Source organism: Trichomycterus rosablanca, chromosome 11 (genome assembly GCF_030014385.1).
Source record: "Trichomycterus rosablanca isolate fTriRos1 chromosome 11, fTriRos1.hap1, whole genome shotgun sequence".
NCBI classification, from domain to species: Eukaryota; Metazoa; Chordata; class Actinopteri; order Siluriformes; family Trichomycteridae; genus Trichomycterus; species Trichomycterus rosablanca.
In genome coordinates, this window is record NC_085998.1 from 16088697 (window position 1) to 16106586 (window position 17890).

Below are 17890 nucleotides of genomic sequence, written 5' to 3' on the forward strand. Positions count from 1 at the left end.
CTCAGGTGGCGCAGTGGTAAAAACACACGCTGGAACCAGAGCTGGGATCTCGAATACATCGTCTCGAATCTCAGCTCTGCCTACCGGCTAAGGATGAGCGGCCACATGAACAACGATTGGCCTGTTGTTCAGATATGGGTGGGACTAAGCCGGATAGGATCTCTCTCCCATGACTGCTGCAATTACGATCTCTGCTGGCTGACTGATGGCGCCTGCACAGAGATGAAAAGAGAGTATAAATTTGTTTATTAATTCAATTTCATTTCATTTTAATGTAATACATTCCTCTATTTATTGTATGTTTTACCACCCCTTTATCTTATTTGGGGTCACAGTGGGTACAATTCACAGGGCGAAGGGTAGAAAACACCCTGGACAGGTCGCTTAGTCCATCACATGGTCTGACTGCTTGTCTTTGGACTGTGGGAAAACCGGAGCTCCCGGAGGAAACCCACACAGACACGGGGAGAACATGAAAACTCCACACTGATAGGAGCCGAACCGCTCCACCTGGTAATCAAACCCAGAACCTTCTTGCTGTGAGTTGACAGTGCTACCCACAAAGCACCCATGCCACCATTAATGTAATACACCAGTTAGCAATGAGTGTGGTGGAAAGTGAAGTCAACTGAAGACGGGTGTCCACTTATATACTGAGTTGCTTTTAATGTTTCCGTTAATTTCAAATGTAATCATCAAGCACTCGTGTGTAAAAGTGTGTTAACTGCCCCCATCCCCCCAGACCCCACATCAGAATGCGTACACGTCAGGACGTCTGACAATCACAAGGAAGGATAGCACAAATAAAAATCATATTTACATTAGACATGGTTTGTTTAGGCTATGCTGACCCGAGAGTATCGAGATGAAATAAAAAGGCGTGTCTTTGAAATAAGAAACCGTATAAATGGGAGACAGGCTGTTGGTAGCAGACAGATCATAAGGGTTACTTGATCAAAGGAAAACAATCATTAGATAAAACAGACTAAAGAAAGCCAGAGGGATGAAGAGGGGTTATTGATGTTCCCAAGGATTTCCAGACAGAACGAAGTGTGCTCAGATTTTTTTTTTTTTGATGCTACATTACAAACAACTCCCTAAATGTGAACATAGACACGCCCTTTTCATAACAGCTGTGCATGTGAGGGTCACATATACACTGATCAGCCATAACATTAAAACCACCTCCTTGTTTCTACACTCACTGTCTATTTTATCAGCTCCACTTACCATATAGAAGCACTTTGAATTTCTACAATCACTGACTGTAGTCCATCTATTTCTCTATGTACTTTTTTAGTCTGCTTTCACCCTATTCTTTAATGGTCAGGACCACTACAGAGCAGGTATTGTTTAGGTGGTGGATCATTCTCAGCACTGCAGTGACACTGACATGGTGGTGGTGTGTTAGTGTGTGTTGTGCTGGTATGAGTGGATCAGACACAGCAGCGCTGCTGGAGTTTTTAAATACCGTGTCCACTCACTGTCCACTTTATAAGACACTCCTACTAGGTTGGTCCACCTTGTAGATGTAAAGTCAGAGACGATCACTCATCTATTGCTGCTGTTTGAATTGGTCATCTTCTAGACCAAATAAAAACTCCAGCAGTGCTGCTGTGTCTTATCCACTCATACCAGCACAACACACACTAACACACCACCACCATGTCAGTGTCACTGCAGTGCTGAGAATGATCCACCACCTAAATAATACCTGCTCTGTAGTGGCCCTGTGGGAGTCCTGACCATTGAGCAACAGGGTGAAAGCAGAGAGAAAATATGTAGAGAAACAGATGGACTACAGTCAGTAATTGTAGAACTACAAAGTGCTTCTATATAAGTGAAGCTGATAAAATGGACAGTGAGTGTAGAAGCAAGGAGGTGGTTTTAATGTCATGGCTGATCTGTGTATATACATAGTTATGTGAGCACTTGACCATAAAAAAAAAACAATGTAGCTTTTTATTAATGCTACTGACTTCTAAATCAACTACTTTCATTTAACGTGTTAGAATAAAAAAATGTTCATGCGATATGGTGTTCTGATTTCTCAGATTATGAAGGAAGTGTGTCGAGCGCTGGGTACGGCAGCTGTGGACGACAGTAAGCTGTTATTGCTCAGCGCTGTGGGCAGCATCTTCTGCAGCGGTCTGGACGCCTCATACCTGATTGGTCGCCTCTCTACTGACTGCAGGAAAGAAAGCAGCCGGATTGCTGAGGCTGTCAGGTACAATGTTTTCTTTTTATGCTCCTTAGTATTGGTGGGTAGCCTCAGAGCAAGAAGGTCCTGGGTTCGATCTCCAGGTGGGGTGGTCCGGGTCCTTTCTGTGTGGAGTTTGCATGTTCTCCCCGTGTCTGCGTGGGTTTACTCCGGGTGCTCCGGTTTCCTCCCACAGTCCATAGACATGCAAGTGAGGTGAACTGGAGACACTAAGTTGTCCATGACTGTGTTTGATATAACCTTGTGAACTGATGAATCTTGTGTAGTGAGTAACTACCGTTCCTGTCATGAATGTAACCAAAGTGTAAAACATGATGTTAAAATTGTAATTAACAAACAAACAAACTCCTTAGTATTGAGTAACATGTGCCGCTCAGGTGGTAAAGTACGCTAGCGCACCAGAGTTGGGGTTTCGAATACATCGTATCGAATCTCAGCTCTGCCTTTCCGACTGGGCTGGGCAGCAGCATGAACAACGATTGGCTGTTGTTCAGGGTTAGAGGGTAAGAAAATCTGATCATAGGTCCTCATAACTGGTGCGACTGCGGCCCCTGCTGGCTGACTGATGGTGCCTTCACAGGGCTGAGGAATAATGCTGATGGGGGTGTGGCCCTCTGTACACAGTGCCCGTAAGTGTATGAACTCAACTCATGCAGGTGAAAAATGCAGTCTGTACTGACTGTACGTGCCGGAGGGGGCGTATGTCAGTTGAGAGGTGTCCTCAGTCAGCGGTGAAGGGTTGAATCAGTATAGAGGACGCAATCAGGGTAATTGGACACGACTAGATTAGGCGGGAAAAATTGGGGGAAAAAAAGTATTGAGTAACGTTTTTTTTTTTTTTTTTTTTTTTTTTTTTTTTTTTTTTTTTTTTTTTTTTTATTATTAGAATAATCATCACTTAATATCCAAAAATCTAATATTAATAAGGTTTATACCTGCATTTTTATCCATTTTATTGGATGTTATTCCACAAAGACTTTAATTTACCCTGACTAATGTCTTAAATGCTTCACAATCACGTTTCTTAAGGTCTAATCAATTTTCATCAAGTGAGAGCTCTTAAAAATCACAGAGTGTCCCGACCGAGCTCACCCCATTAAATATTCGGGTGGGAGTCTGGTGTTCCTGCAGCTCAACATTCATTCACATGTACTGCATCTCTCTGCTCCTAATCACAGCTGATGATCACAGTCATCAGTCAGAATAATTAAGGTTATTATGCCGATTAAATTTGCGTATGAATGCTGTCTGGTACCCCACTGTTCAGCTTGTACACTCATGCTTCTTACATCAGCTTTAGTTAATTTGTTCATTAAGAACTAAATCCAGGGAGGTTTTGAAAATCAGAAATGCATTAGCAGGAAAAAAGTATACACTCATTGATTATTTTAAGTGCTTGTTGTATATCAGTCTATATGTATTTATCTGTCTGTCTATCTATCCATCTATCTATCTATATATACAGTGTATCACAAAAGTGAGTACACCCCTCACATTTCTGCAAATATTTCATTATATCTTTTCATGGGACAACACTATAGACATGAAACTTGGATATAACTTAGAGTAGTCAGTGTACAGCTTGTATAGCAGTGTAGATTTACTGTCTTCTGAAAATAACTCAACACACAGCCATTAATGTCTAAATGGCTGGCAACATAAGTGAGTACACCCCACAGTGAACATGTCCAAATTGTGCCCAAATGTGTCGTTGTCCCTCCCTGGTGTCATGTGTCAAGGTCCCAGGTGTAAATGGGGAGCAGGGCTGTTAAATTTGGTGTTTTGGGTACAATTCTCTCATACTGGCCACTGGATATTCAACATGGCACCTCATGGCAAAGAACTCTCTGAGGATGTGAGAAATAGAATTGTTGCTCTCCACAAAGATGGCCTGGGCTATAAGAAGATTGCTAACACCCTGAAACTGAGCTACAGCATGGTGGCCAAGGTCATACAGCGGTTTTCCAGGACAGGTTCCACTCGGAACAGGCTTCGCCAGGGTCGACCAAAGAAGTTGAGTCCACGTGTTTGGCGTCATATCCAGAGGTTGGCTTTAAAAAATACACACATGAGTGCTGCCAGCATTGCTGCAGAGGTTGAAGACGTGGGAGGTCAGCCTGTCAGTGCTCAGACCATACGCCGCACACTGCATCAACTCGGTCTGCATGGTCGTCATCCCAGAGGGAAGCTGACGCACAAGAAAGCCAGCAAACAGTTTTCTGAAGACAAGCAGTCCAAGAACATGGATTACTGGAATGCCCTGTGGTCTGACGAGACCAAGATAAACTTGTTTGGCTCAGATGGTGTCCAGCATGTGTGGCGGCGCCCTGGTGAGAAGTACCAAGACAACTGTATCTTGCCTACAGTCAAGCATGGTGGTGGTAGCATCATGGTCTTGGGCTGCATGAGTGCTGCTGGCACTGGGGAGCTGCAGTTCATTGAGGGAAACATGAATTCCAACATGTACTGTGACATTCTGAAACAGAGCATGATCCCCTCCCTTCGAAAACTGGGCCTCATGGCAGTTTTCCAACAGGATAACGACCCCAAACACAACCTTCAAGATGACAACTGCCTTGCTGAGGAAGCTGAAGGTAAAGGTGATGGACTAAACCCAATTGAGCACCTGTGGCGCATCCTCAAGTGGAAGGTGAAGGAGTTCAAGGTGTCTAACATCCACCAGCTCCGTGATGTCATCATGGAGGAGTGGAAGAGGATTCCAGTAGCAACCTGTGCAGCTCTGGTGAATTCCATGCCCAGGAGGGTTAAGGCAGTGCTGGATAATAATGGTGGTCACACAAAATATTGACATTTTGGGCACAATTTGGACATGTTCACTGTGGGGTGTACTCACTTATGTTGCCAGCCATTTAGACATTAATGGCTGTGTGTTGAGTTATTTTCAGAAGACAGTAAATCTACACTGCTACACAAGTTGTACACTAACTACTCTAAGTTATATCCAAGTTTTATTTCTATAGTGTTGTCCCATGAAAAGATATAATGAAATATTTGCAGAAATGTGAGGGGTGTACTCACTTTTGTGATACACTGTATATATTTGTTTGTTTATTAGGATTTTAATGTCATGTTATGTTTTACACTTTTTACATTCATGACAGGAACGGTAGTTACTCACTACACAAGGTTCATCAGTTCACAAGGTTATATCGAACACAGTCATGGACAATTTAGTGTCTCCAATTCACCTCACTTGCACGTCTTTCGACTGTGACTCACTGTCCACTCTATTAGACACTCCTACCTAGTTAGTTCACCTTGTAGATGTAAAGTCAGAGATGATCGCTCATTGCTGCTGTTTGAGTCGGTCATCTTTTAGACCTTCATCAGTGGTAACAGGATGCTGCCCACAGGGCGCTGTTGGCTGGATATTTTTGGTTGGTGGACTATTCTCAGTCCAGCAGTGACAGTGAGGTGTTTAAAAACTCCAGCAGCATTGCTGTGTCTTATCCACCGCTGAGAATGATCCACCAACCAAATAATACCTACTCTGTAGTGGTCCTGGGAGAGTCCTGACCATTGAAGAACAGCATGAAAGGGGGCTAACAAAACATGCGGAGAAACAGATGGACTACAGTCAGTGATTGTAGAACTACAAAGTGCTTCTATATGGTAAGTGGAGCTGATAAAATAGACAGTGAGTGTAGAGACAAGGAGGTGGTTTTAATGTTATGGCTGATCAATATGTAAGTATGTATGTATGTATGTAATGTATGTATGTATGTATGTATGTATGTATGTATGTATGTATGTATGTATATATATAGATATATATACAGTGTATCACAAAAGTGAGTACACCCCTCACATTTCTGCAGATATTTAAGTATATCTTTTCATGGGACAACACTGACAAAATGACACTTTGACACAATGAAAAGTAGTCTGTGTGCAGCTTATATAACAGTGTAAATTTATTCTTCCCTCAAAATAATTCAATATACAGCCATTAATGTCTAAACCACCGGCAACAAAAGTGAGTACACCCCTTAGTGAAAGTTCCTGAAGTGTCAATATTTTGTGTGGCCACCATTATTTCCCAGAACTGCCTTAACTCTCCTGGGCATGGAGTTTACCAGAGCTTCACAGGTTGCCACTGGAATGCTTTTCCACTCCTCCATGACGACATCACGGAGCTGGCGGATATTCGAGACTTTGCGCTCCTCCACCTTCCGCTTGAGGATGCCCCAAAGATGTTCTATTGGGTTTAGGTCTGGAGACATGCTTGGCTAGTCCATCACCTTTACCCTCAGCCTCTTCAATAAAGCAGTGGTCGTCTTAGAGGTGTGTTTGGGGTCATTATCATGCTGGAACACTGCCCTGCGACCCAGTTTCCGGAGGGAGGGGATCATGCTCTGCTTCAGTATTTTACAGTACATATTGGAGTTCATGTGTCCCTCAATGAAATGTAACTCCCCAACACCTGCTGCACTCATGCAGCCCCAGACCATGGCATTCCCACCACCATGCTTGACTGTAGGCATGACACACTTATCTTTGTACTCCTCACCTGATTGCCGCCACACATGCTTGAGACCATCTGAACCAAACAAATTAATCTTGGTCTCATCAGACCATAGGACATGGTTCCAGTAATCCATGTCCTTTGTTGACATGTCTTCAGCAAACTGTTTGCGGGCTTTCTTGTGTAGAGACTTCAGAAGAGGCTTCCTTCTGGGGTGACAGCCATGCAGACCAATTTGATGTAGTGTGCGGCGTATGGTCTGAGCACTGACAGGCTGACCCCCCACCTTTTCAATCTCTGCAGCAATGCTGACAGCACTCCTGCGCCTATCTTTCAAAGACAGCAGTTGGATGTGACGCTGAGCACGTGCACTCAGCTTCTTTGGACGACCAACGCGAGGTCTGTTCTGAGTGGACCCTGCTCTTTTAAAATGCTGGATGATCTTGGCCACTGTGCTGCAGCTCAGTTTCAGGGTGTTGGCAATCTTCTTGTAGCCTTGGCCATCTTTATGTAGCGCAACAATTCGTCTTTTAAGATCCTCAGAGAGTTCTTTGCCATGAGGTGCCATGTTGGAACTTTCAGTGACCAGTATGAGAGAGTGTGAGAGCTGTACTACTAAATTGAACACACCTGCTCCCTATGCACACCTGAGACCTAGTAACACTAACAAATCACATGACATTTTGGAGGGAAAATGACAAGCAGTGCTCAATTTCGACATTTAGGGGTGTAGTCTCTTAGGGGTGTACTCACTTTTGTTGCCGGTGGTTTAGACATTAATGGCTGTATATTGAGTTATTTTGAGGGAAGAATAAATTTACACTGTTATATAAGCTGCACACAGACTACTTTTCATTGTGTCAAAGTGTCATTTTGTCAGTGTTGTCCCATGAAAAGATATACTTAAATATCTGCAGAAATGTGAGGGGTGTACTCACTTTTGTGATACACTGTATATATATATATATATATATATATATATATACTGTATATATATATATGTATATATATATATATATATATATTTATACACACACGTAAATAAATTATAATTGATTTTTATTTGTATAAATGTGTACATTTGAAAAACAGTGTTTGTTGCCCCGCAATCGTCCGCCATATTTGTTATTTTTTGTGAGAAAAGTTGTGCCGCACTGAATGCTGGGATTGCCTTCACCGCTAAGGAAGCATCGGATGCTCCCTCGTTATTCAGTCAAAATACCAGTCAAATTTAAGGTACCTACTAGGCAGCATTTTCAGATATTTAAGAATTTAGACTCTTCTCGGGAGCGAGCGTAGGATGAAGTAAAATGCTGTCTATGTAGAGAGCTCACTAGGTTTTCAGACAGACCCATAGTGTGTCAGTTTTGAAACCCTTCTGGCTGTGAAGTGTTAGGACTTAATAAACATAACAGCTCTTCTTCTGCTTTCTCACTACAGGGACTTTGTAAAAGCCTTCATTCACTTTAAGAAGCCCATCGTAGTGGCCATCAATGGTCCAGCACTGGGTTTGGGTGCCTCTATCCTACCCCTCTGTGACATTGTCTGGGCCAGTGAGCGGGCGTGGTTCCAAACTCCCTGTGCTGCACTACGACTTACACCCTCCGGCTGCTCCTCCTACACTTTCCCTCAGATCCTGGGTGTGGCTCTGGTGAGTTTATAGTTTTACTTTTGGACACCTTGATGCTGCAATTTTTAAATCCACCAATACTCCAGGTTTCCAGAATAATGTATAAACAACACTTATCAAGTGAGTGCACTATCAAATCATATTTTTATGCATTTGTTAAGAGGTTGGTGCACAGGCCTGGTTTTAAAACCCCATAAGCAAAACTACACCATTCACAAACTGCCTACACTGGGTACACGTCCCACCAAAACCTGTGCCAACACTCAACAACCTTGGGCTTCTTTAACCAGTCGACTGAGCATCTAAAAATAAAACTAATTGATGCCCTTAAAGCCCAAAGAGGGGGTGACTTGACTGACATACACTCACTCTGATGCGTGCACAGTCTACTGATCTCTTCTTATACACCCACACATCGTGGATTTGCGCGTGAGGTCGGCTTCGTCCACGGAGAGCCACGCCCCGACCTCTGCGCTCCTCCACCGCTGTGAGAGCTCCCTGGGCAACCAGGTTCCTTTCACAGCCCCTCCCCTCTGTTCAATACGGTCATTTCCCACCTTAGCCAATTATGCCTGTTAACGGGCACCCAGCAGACCGGTAGCAGAGCCGAGACTTGAACCGGGGAGTTTAGAACCTCGGCGCTGGTGTGCTAGCGACTTATCGTGGTTCACAACCTGAGCGCCCAGGTGTGTGTTTACAATATAATATATATAATATAATATAATTTAAAGTCACAGCACCCAGTTTAAACACTACTGGCACAGGTACAAACCAGTGTTCTCTGTATGAAAGGTCAGTAATTTCCTGCTTTTCTGTAGGCCAATGAGATGTTGTTCTGTGGGAGGAAGCTGACCGCACAGGAGGCTTGTAGTCGAGGTCTGGTCTCACAAGTCTTCTGGCCGACCACCTTTCATCAGGAAGTTATGCACCGGGTTAAAGAGATGGCAGTCTGCAGTGCTGTGGTAAGAGTTCTCAAACCTTCATACCTTCGTTTTCAAAACTTGATATCGGTCAGAATTAGGGCACCTCAGTAGGCAGCATTTTGAGGCATCTAAGGCATCTAATTTAGACAGCTTCTTCTCAAGAGTAGGATGCGCGTAGGATGATGTAAAATGCTGTCTATATAGAGAGCTCACCAGGTTCTGAGACAGACCCACTGAGTCTTCCCCAAGGTTCTGAGATTATGCTGCTGTCTGATTCCTGAGAGGAATTACAGCGCTGCCGGCATGTTGCACCACAGGCTTCAATTGCTGATCTTAACTCTTTAATCTAAATAACTAAAGCTGCAATCATTTTCTCCCCCTGGCGCTTGAAAAGTATACTCCCCGCCTGTATTTCTAGCAGCTCTAAACAACGACATACCACCCTGCTCTTAGTGTTCTCTTTCTGAACTCATACTGCCGTATGTGCTTTAGGTGGAGTCCTAAACTATTGAGGAGCAGTCAATAGTAAATCATCTGTACATCAAGCTCAACCAAGAACAACTGTGATGCAAGAACTGAGCTGTTTAACTACATTTCATTATATTATTTACTATATGGGCAAAAGTATTCTAATATTTAAATTAATGTGTTTTAGTTAGAAATTGCTAACAAGTGTAATAAATAAATGATATAAAGAAAATGATATGCTTCTAACTTTGCAGCAACAGTTTAAGGAAGGTCTTTTCTAAAGCCGCTCAGGTGGCGCAGCGGTAAAAACACACAAGCTGAGATCTCGAATACATCGTATCGAATCTTGGCTCTGCCTGCCGGCTGAGGCTGAGCGGCCACATGAACAACGATTGGCCTGTTGTTCAGATAGGGGCGGGCTTAAGCCGGATGGGGACTCTCTCTCAGACTAGTGCGATTACGACCTCTGCTGGCTGGTTGGTGGTGCCTGCACGGAGATGGGAAAGGAGTGCGGTAGAGGGTGTGGCTCTCCGTACACGACGCTGTACTGCACTGCACTCGTGTAGGTGATAAGATGTTCGATTGCTGTGCACGTGTCCTGTTCCAGCACGTGCCCTAAAAGGACATGAAAATCTTGTTTTAAAGAAACTCCAGTGGCCTGCACAGAGCCCCACTGAACAGCCTTGGAATTAACTGGAACAACAAACTGGAACATGCTTCCACTCCACCAGTGCCGATCCCCGCTCTGATTGAGGAGAACGAAGCTAACCCACGCCCCCTCCGACACGTGGGAAGTAGCCGTATGCATTTTGTCACCTATACTTTGACGAGTGCAATGCGGATGAGCACTGTGTACGGAGAGACACACCCTGACTGCACTCTTTTTTCCGTCTCTGTGCAGGTGCCATCAGTCAGCCAGCAGAGGTCGTAATTGCATTAGTTATGAGGAATCCCCATCAGGCTTTTTAATATCCCACCCCCCTATATGAACAACAGGCCAATCGTTGTTCATGTGGTTGCTCGACCCAGCCGGCAGGCAGGACTTAGATTCGATACGATGTATTAGTATGAGTTCCCAGCTCTGGTGTTCTAGCGTGTGTTTTACCGCTGTGCCACCTGAGCGGCCCATGAATTGGGGCTTTTTGACCAACATATGCACTTTTGATTCAATGGGCTCAAATTCCCACAGACATACTTTGAAGTTCTCTTTATACGGGTGTGGGTATGTACTTCAGCTTCATCCCACCTACTTCCACCTGAATAAAAATATGAAGATGGACCGGCTGCTTAAGCGAGTAAGGGCGCATTTACATGAGAAGCGTCAAAACTGTGTTGGCGCTGGCTGTGCCACTGTTTCTTATGGACCTGCTATGCTTCCCTAAGCAGCACACACCATGCACTTTTGCCATGTTTGGCTTGCAACTGACCTTATCAAAGTGCCTCCAATGAGACGAACTGTTTGATATGACACGGTAAAAGTGACTCAAGCAGTACGTACAACTCTTAACATGAACAAAGCCTAACGTAACTTTTTTTTTTTTAAATGCATTTTCTCCCCTTTAGCGTGTCCAATTGCCCAATTTGCATCACGCATCGTCTCTGCCTCTGCCGATCCCCTGCCCTGACCGAGGAGATCGAAGCTAACCCACATCCCCTCCGACACATGAACAGCAAGCCGTATGCATCTTGCCACCCACACATTGACGAGTGTGGCGCCACCTAGCGTTGCGTGCGGAGAGACACACCCTAAGAGCACTCCTTCCTCATCTCCGTGTAGGCGCCTCTAATCAGCCAGCAGAGGTCGTAACTGCACCATTCTGACAGAGAGAGACCCACTTCCGACCTTAGTCCCGCCCATCTGAACAACAGGCCAATCGTTGTTCATACAGCCGCTCAGCCTCGGCCGGTAAGGCAGAGCTGGATTCGATACGACGTACTCGAGATCCAGCTCCGGTTGCAGCGTGTGTTTTTACCGCTGCGCCACGTGAGCGGCCCTAACGTAACTTGTTATACTAAAACAACAAGCGTGAAATTTCAAAAGTGAAGAGAACTTATGAGCAGTAATAATTAAGATAGATTTAGTGTTCCTGTGTCGTTCTTTTAGTACATTAAACCACGTTAAGCTTTATTTTTTACGTTAAGCGTTTCAACTGTCCCGGAGAAGCTGATTCTCACAATTTCTTAGCACCGTGAGCTATAACACAAAGTTTAAAAGTGAAACAGGAGGATGTGGATGCTTTCAGAGTGGATTTGATGGTTATTTTACACAAATGGAGGTTGGTGTCGTGGTGCACTTTGATAACGTTTTGCCGCTTCTCATTAGGATGAATGCGTTCTAAGAGTGTTTGTTGGCCTGCACTGAATTAGCACCTCATCAAGAATGCATTTCTGCCTTGTACCTGGGGCTTCAGTTTACTCTGGAACCTACTGCAACCCTGACCAGAATAAAGCAGTTAAATAGCAGAAAATATCTAAAACAAATGAATCCCTCCACTCATCGGTGACTTTTCAGAACCGATTGTTTGTATAAATTGCTCATTTCTCTTCGTTTTTCATCCTCAGGTTCTGGAAGAGTCGAAATGTATGATGCGCAGTATCCTGAAGTCTGTACTGGAGGAGGTTAATGAGAAGGAATGCCAGATGCTCAAACAGCTGTGGTGCTCCAGCAAGGGCCTGGAGGCGCTCTTCAGTTACCTCCAGAGTAAAGGTTACGATGCCTGAATAAGCCGTCCTCACTGTCCCTCTCTCAAGCTGAATGCCAGTCTATCAGCGTGTCCATTCACGTCCAGCCAGAGCAGAACACCATGTCGGTCAAATCTGCTGAAATAAGCCAAAAATATGTGTTTTTTTTTTTTATTACTGCTAATCCCTGTTAGCGGCGGGAGGATAAACCAGCATTGTGAACAATGAAAAATCTCAAGTCGTGATAAAAAGCCTGTAATGTTATTATTCTTTATTTATTAAATCAGAAATGAAGCCATTTTAAAGGTGCAAAGTAATAATTGAATAACCGTGTGTAAACTACAGTGTAGATAATTTAGTGTATTGTAGGGTTTATTGGTTGTTTGCTTATTTCTGAAGGGATGAGTTCATGCCAAAGGGAATATTAATCATACTAATGTTTTTAATTATAAACACGTCGCCGATGGGGTATGACACGGCAGCTGTTGTGCAATAGCGATGGCCTTACGATGAAGATTTTAATGACTGCTGTAATACAGTCATCGAGCACTTTATTAGGTACACCTGTTTGGTACGCCCATTTATTAAGTGCTTTAAATTAATAAAACCTCCATTCAGTATACAATTATTGCCTGTAGCCTATTAATTGACCAGATGTGATATGATCTAAGTGGTGCATTGGCACTAACATGGTACTGGCATGGTAGTGTTTTGTTCTGGTATGAGTGTAGCAGGTGCAGCAATGTTGTTGGGATGTTTTTGACTACCTCAGTAGGGTGGCATGGTGGCTCAGTGGGTAGCACTGTCGCCTCACAGCAAGAAGGCCCTGGGTTTGATTCCCAGGTGGAGCGGTCTGGGTCCTTTTATTGTGCAGTTTGCATGTTCTTCCTATCTTCCCTTCTGCGTGTGTTTCCTCCAGGAGCTCCGGTTTCCTCCCACAGTCCAAAGACATGCAAGTGACGTGAATTGGAGATACAAAATTGCCAGCTTGAACTGATGAATCTTGTGTAGCCAGTAACTACCTGTCATAAATATAATCAAAGTGTGTAAAACATGACATTAAAATCCTAATAAATAAATAAATACATTTTTCAATATTAGTCCTGGGGGGAGAACAGCTCCCCAACCAAAAATATAAACCCATCAGTGTCAACTGTTAAAAGACTAGATGAACATTAACACACATGCATGGCTTGTGAGCGCTTTGGTCCCTACAGGGTATGTGTTCCTAATAAACAGGCCAGTAAGTTTAAACAGTACAGTACAGTACCTGGAAATCACAGAATCCAGGAAATCACATTGTAGGATTTTTAAAGAATTTTTTTGTAAATTATGGTGGAAAATAAGTATTTGGTCAATAACAAAAGTTCAACTTAATACTTTGTAACATAACCTTTGTTGGCAATGACGGAGGTCAAACGTTTCCTGTAAGTCTTCACCAGGTTTGCACACACTGTAGCTGGTATTTTGGCCCATTCCTCCATGCAGATCTCCTCTAGAGCAGTGATGTTTTGGGGCTGTCGCTGGGCAACACGGACTGCACAAATTTTCTATGGGGTTGAGGTCTGGAGACTGGCTAGGCCACTCCAGGACCTTGAAATGCTTTTTACGGAGCCACTCCTTCATTGCCCGAGCGGTGTGTTTGGAATCATTGTCATGCTGGAAGACCCAGCCACGTTCCATCTTTAATGCTCTCACTGATGGAAGGAGGTTTTGGCTTAAAATCTCACGATACATGGCCCCGTTCATTCTTCCCTTAACACGGATCAGTCGTCCTGTCCCCTTTGCAGAAAAACAGCCCCAAAGCATGATGTTTCCACCCCCATGCTTCACAGTAGGTATGGTGTTCTTGGGTTTTTCTTCTTCCTCCAAACACGACGAGTTGAGTTTTTACCAAAAATTTCCATTTTGGTTTCATCTGACCACATGATATTCTCCCAATCCTCTTCTGGATCATCCATATGCTCTCTGGCAAACTTCAGACGGGCCTGGACCTGTACTGGCTTAAGCAGGGGGACACGCCTGGCACTGCAGGATTTGAGTCCCTCTCGGCGTAGTGTGTATACTGATGGTAGCCTTTGTTACTTTGGTCCCAGCTCTCTGCAGGTCATTCATCAGGTCCCTCCGTGTAGTTCTGGGATTTTTGCTCACCGTTCTCATGATCATTTTGACCCCACGGGATGAGATCTTGACCCCAAGGGAGATTATCAATGATCTTGTATGTCTTCCATTTTCTTACAATTGTTCCCACAGTTGATTTATTCACACCAACCTGCTTGCCTATTGTAGATTCACTCTTCCCAGCCTGGTGCAGGTCTACAATTTTCTTCCTGGTGTCCTTCGACAGCTCTTTGGTCTTGGCCATGGTTGAGTTTGGAGTCTGACTGTTTGAGGCTGTGGACAGGTGTCTTTTATACAGATAACGAGGTCAAACAGGTGCCATTAATACAGGTAACGAGTGGAGGACAGAAGAGCTTCTTAAAGGATAAGTTACAGGTCTGTGAGAGCCAGAAATCTTGCTTGTTTGTTATTGACCAAATACTTATTTTCCACCATAATTTACGAATAAATTTTTTTTTTCCTCATTTTGTCTCTCATAGTTGAAGTGTACCTATGATGAAAATTACAGACCTCTCTCATCTTTCTAAGTAGGAGAGTCAGTGGCTGACTAAATACTTTTTGACCCCACTGTACTATACATGGAAATGTCCAGATTAATATAAACAGTAATTCTAATCATTAAGCGGGTGTTTCGTCCAAGAAATAGTGTAATAGTTTGCGAATGTTATGTTCGCCCTCATGTTGCCTAGCAACACGGCACACCGTTAACGGGACTACAGTACCTGTATTACAGCACCTGAAAATTCACAGAGAGTTATAGCGCGGGTTGTTCACTGAATGGTAGCAACTGGCGTAATGACGCTCGTGGCTTTGTCTCACGAGAGACTTTGTCTGTCGTGACTCATTTTGACCCGTACAAGTTCTAGCACGCGAGTCGTATTCCAAATAAACGTCGTATACCAAGCAAAATTTTTCGCGTCCAAACAGGACGTATACCAAGTTGGACTTATTCCAAAGCGGACGTATACCGAGGTTCCACTGTATTTTAAAATCCCAACAACACTGCTGCACCTGCTACACTCCTACCAGAACACACACTACCATCATTACTGGTTATTCAGGTGATACCACCATGCAGTATACAATACAGCCTACAGTATACAGCCTGTTAATTGAAAGAGATCCCCCTGACCAGATGTGATTTGAGTGGTGGGCAATTCCCAGCACTGCAATGGCTCAAAATGGTACTGACACGTAGTGTTTTTGTTCTGGTATGAGTGTAGCAGGTGCAGCAATGTTACTGGGATTTTTAACTACCTCAGTATCAGTACTGGGAGGAGAATAGTTCCCTAATCATGAATCTAAACCCATCAGTGTCCTGTAGTCAGAAAGTGTCCACTAATAAAAGAAAAACAGCTCTGGTCTCTAACAGGGTACATGTGCCAATTAAAGAGGTCAGTGAGTTTAAACAGTATTTAAAAGTCCCAACAACACTGCTGCACCTGCTACACTCATACCAAAACACACACTACCATTATTACTGGTTATGTAGGTGATACCACCATGCAGTATACAATTACTGACTGTAGCCTGTTAATTTAAAGGGATCCACCTAACCAGATGTGATTTGATTTGAGTGGTGGGCCATTCCCAGCAATGCAATTGCATTAACCTGATACTAGCGTGGTAGTGTTTTGTTCTGGTATGAGTGTAGCAGGTGCAGCAGTGTAGTTGGGATTTTTAACTACCTCAATATCAATGCTGGGGGGGAGAACAGTTTCTCAACCGAAAATCTAAACCCACCAGTGTCCTGTAATCAGAAAGTATTCACTGATGAAAGACAAAACAGCTCTGGTCTCTAACAGGGTATGTGTTTTAACAGTATTTAAAAGTCCCAACAACACTGCTGCACCTGCTACACGCCTACCAGAACCGGGGGGTTCTATAAAAGATAAAAGACTAGAGGAACATAAAAGATCCTCTAAGAAAGATTAACAAACATAGTGCATGGAAAAAGAAAGACAGCTCTGGTCTCTAACAGGGTACATGTGCCAATTAAAGAGGCCAGTGAGTTAACAGTATTTAAAAATCCCAACACTGCTGCACCTGCTACACTCAGACCACAACACACATCATCAATAATACTGGTTATTTAGATGATGGATAATTATCACCACTACAACAACATTTGGTCACTGGAGTCTTATAGAGTCACTTATGATTGATAAATAGGGAAACAGGGGGGTGAGAAAGTGTACAGAGCATCATATGTGCTACAGTTAGTAATTGTACACCTACAAAGTTCATCTGAACGATCGATGAATGTACATACCAGACAGGTGTTCCTAATAAAGTGCTTGATGAGTGTGCAGCTCAGATTAGCGCACGTTCAAGTAGCTCGTCGTCCTCCGTCCTGCACGTCATGACTAATCCTCTTAGTGTTTGATTAGTGGGATGAAATTATCCTTTTAAAGACGTTAAGTGCTCATAAACAAACACGCGGAATTCATTTCCACTGATGCATTCCATAATGTTCATAACATCTCATCCATTATTCATCTCTGATTCATAAGTCTATGCAAATCCAACACCGGGACGCCGATTCTTTCAGCCGCTCGACCGCCGTGCATCATAAACTGAAGGAGATTTAAGTTTAAAATTAAGTGACATCTGATCGTGTGACGTTTTACAGTCTCAGAAAAACACTGTGCGTACAGTCGACTGTGCTGTTTTAGTCTGTATTTATTAGCTTAGCACCTTTTTCTTTTTTTTTTTTTTTTAAGGAAGCTCAATAGAACTGAACTGTGAGGTTTCACTTGTAGAAGTCATAATTCAGTCTGATGTCTGCTGTACTACATTACCCACGATCCCAAAGCAAAACCCACCAATCAGAGATACAACTTTATGGCTAAAACTGTGCTGATGCTTTCCTGTTTATTTCCTATAGTTTAGGGACTTAAGTGGCCACCACAGAGCCCTGATCTCATCCCAATTTAAGATCTTTGTGGTGAATTGAAACACTAATTCTGAGCTAGGCCTTGTTGTTCCACATCAGCGCCTTATATGTCAAATGCTCCTTCAAATTCACACACTTCAAAATCGTCTGGAAAGCCTCTATAGAAACCAAGGGACCAAATTCATATTAATGCCCAGCGTTTTGAAATGTGATGTACATAAGCTTAGTCAGGTGTCCACATACTTTTGACTATGTAGTGTATTTTCAGGCTGTGGAGAGCTAAACAGTGACCATTTATTTTCTTTGGCTTCTTTTCTTGAGATGTCAGTGTCTCGAGTTTATATCTCATCCAGTCCTATCGACCTAGCAGGGCTTCCAAATCAGTACAGTTGGATGTGCCTGAGGGAGGGATGTTAACTACGCTTGACTGAGTCTGTATAATTGCAACCGCTGCTGTCTGGTT

At 43.5% G+C, this 17890-nt stretch overlaps 1 protein-coding gene across 1 annotated transcript in view; it reads left to right on the forward strand.

Moving 5' to 3' along the window:
- The window catches only part of LOC134323060 (chromodomain Y-like protein 2), a 46247-nt gene extending 33224 nt beyond the window's left edge, over positions 1-13023 (forward strand). The window contains exons 4-7 of the mRNA XM_063004478.1: positions 2055-2227; positions 8148-8358; positions 9156-9299; positions 12291-13023. Coding sequence (XP_062860548.1) covers positions 2055-2227; positions 8148-8358; positions 9156-9299; positions 12291-12449 — 687 coding nt within the window. The 3' untranslated portion in view covers positions 12450-13023. The remainder of the gene's footprint in view (positions 1-2054; positions 2228-8147; positions 8359-9155; positions 9300-12290) is intronic.
- The last annotated feature ends 4867 nt before the right edge of the window (positions 13024-17890 follow it).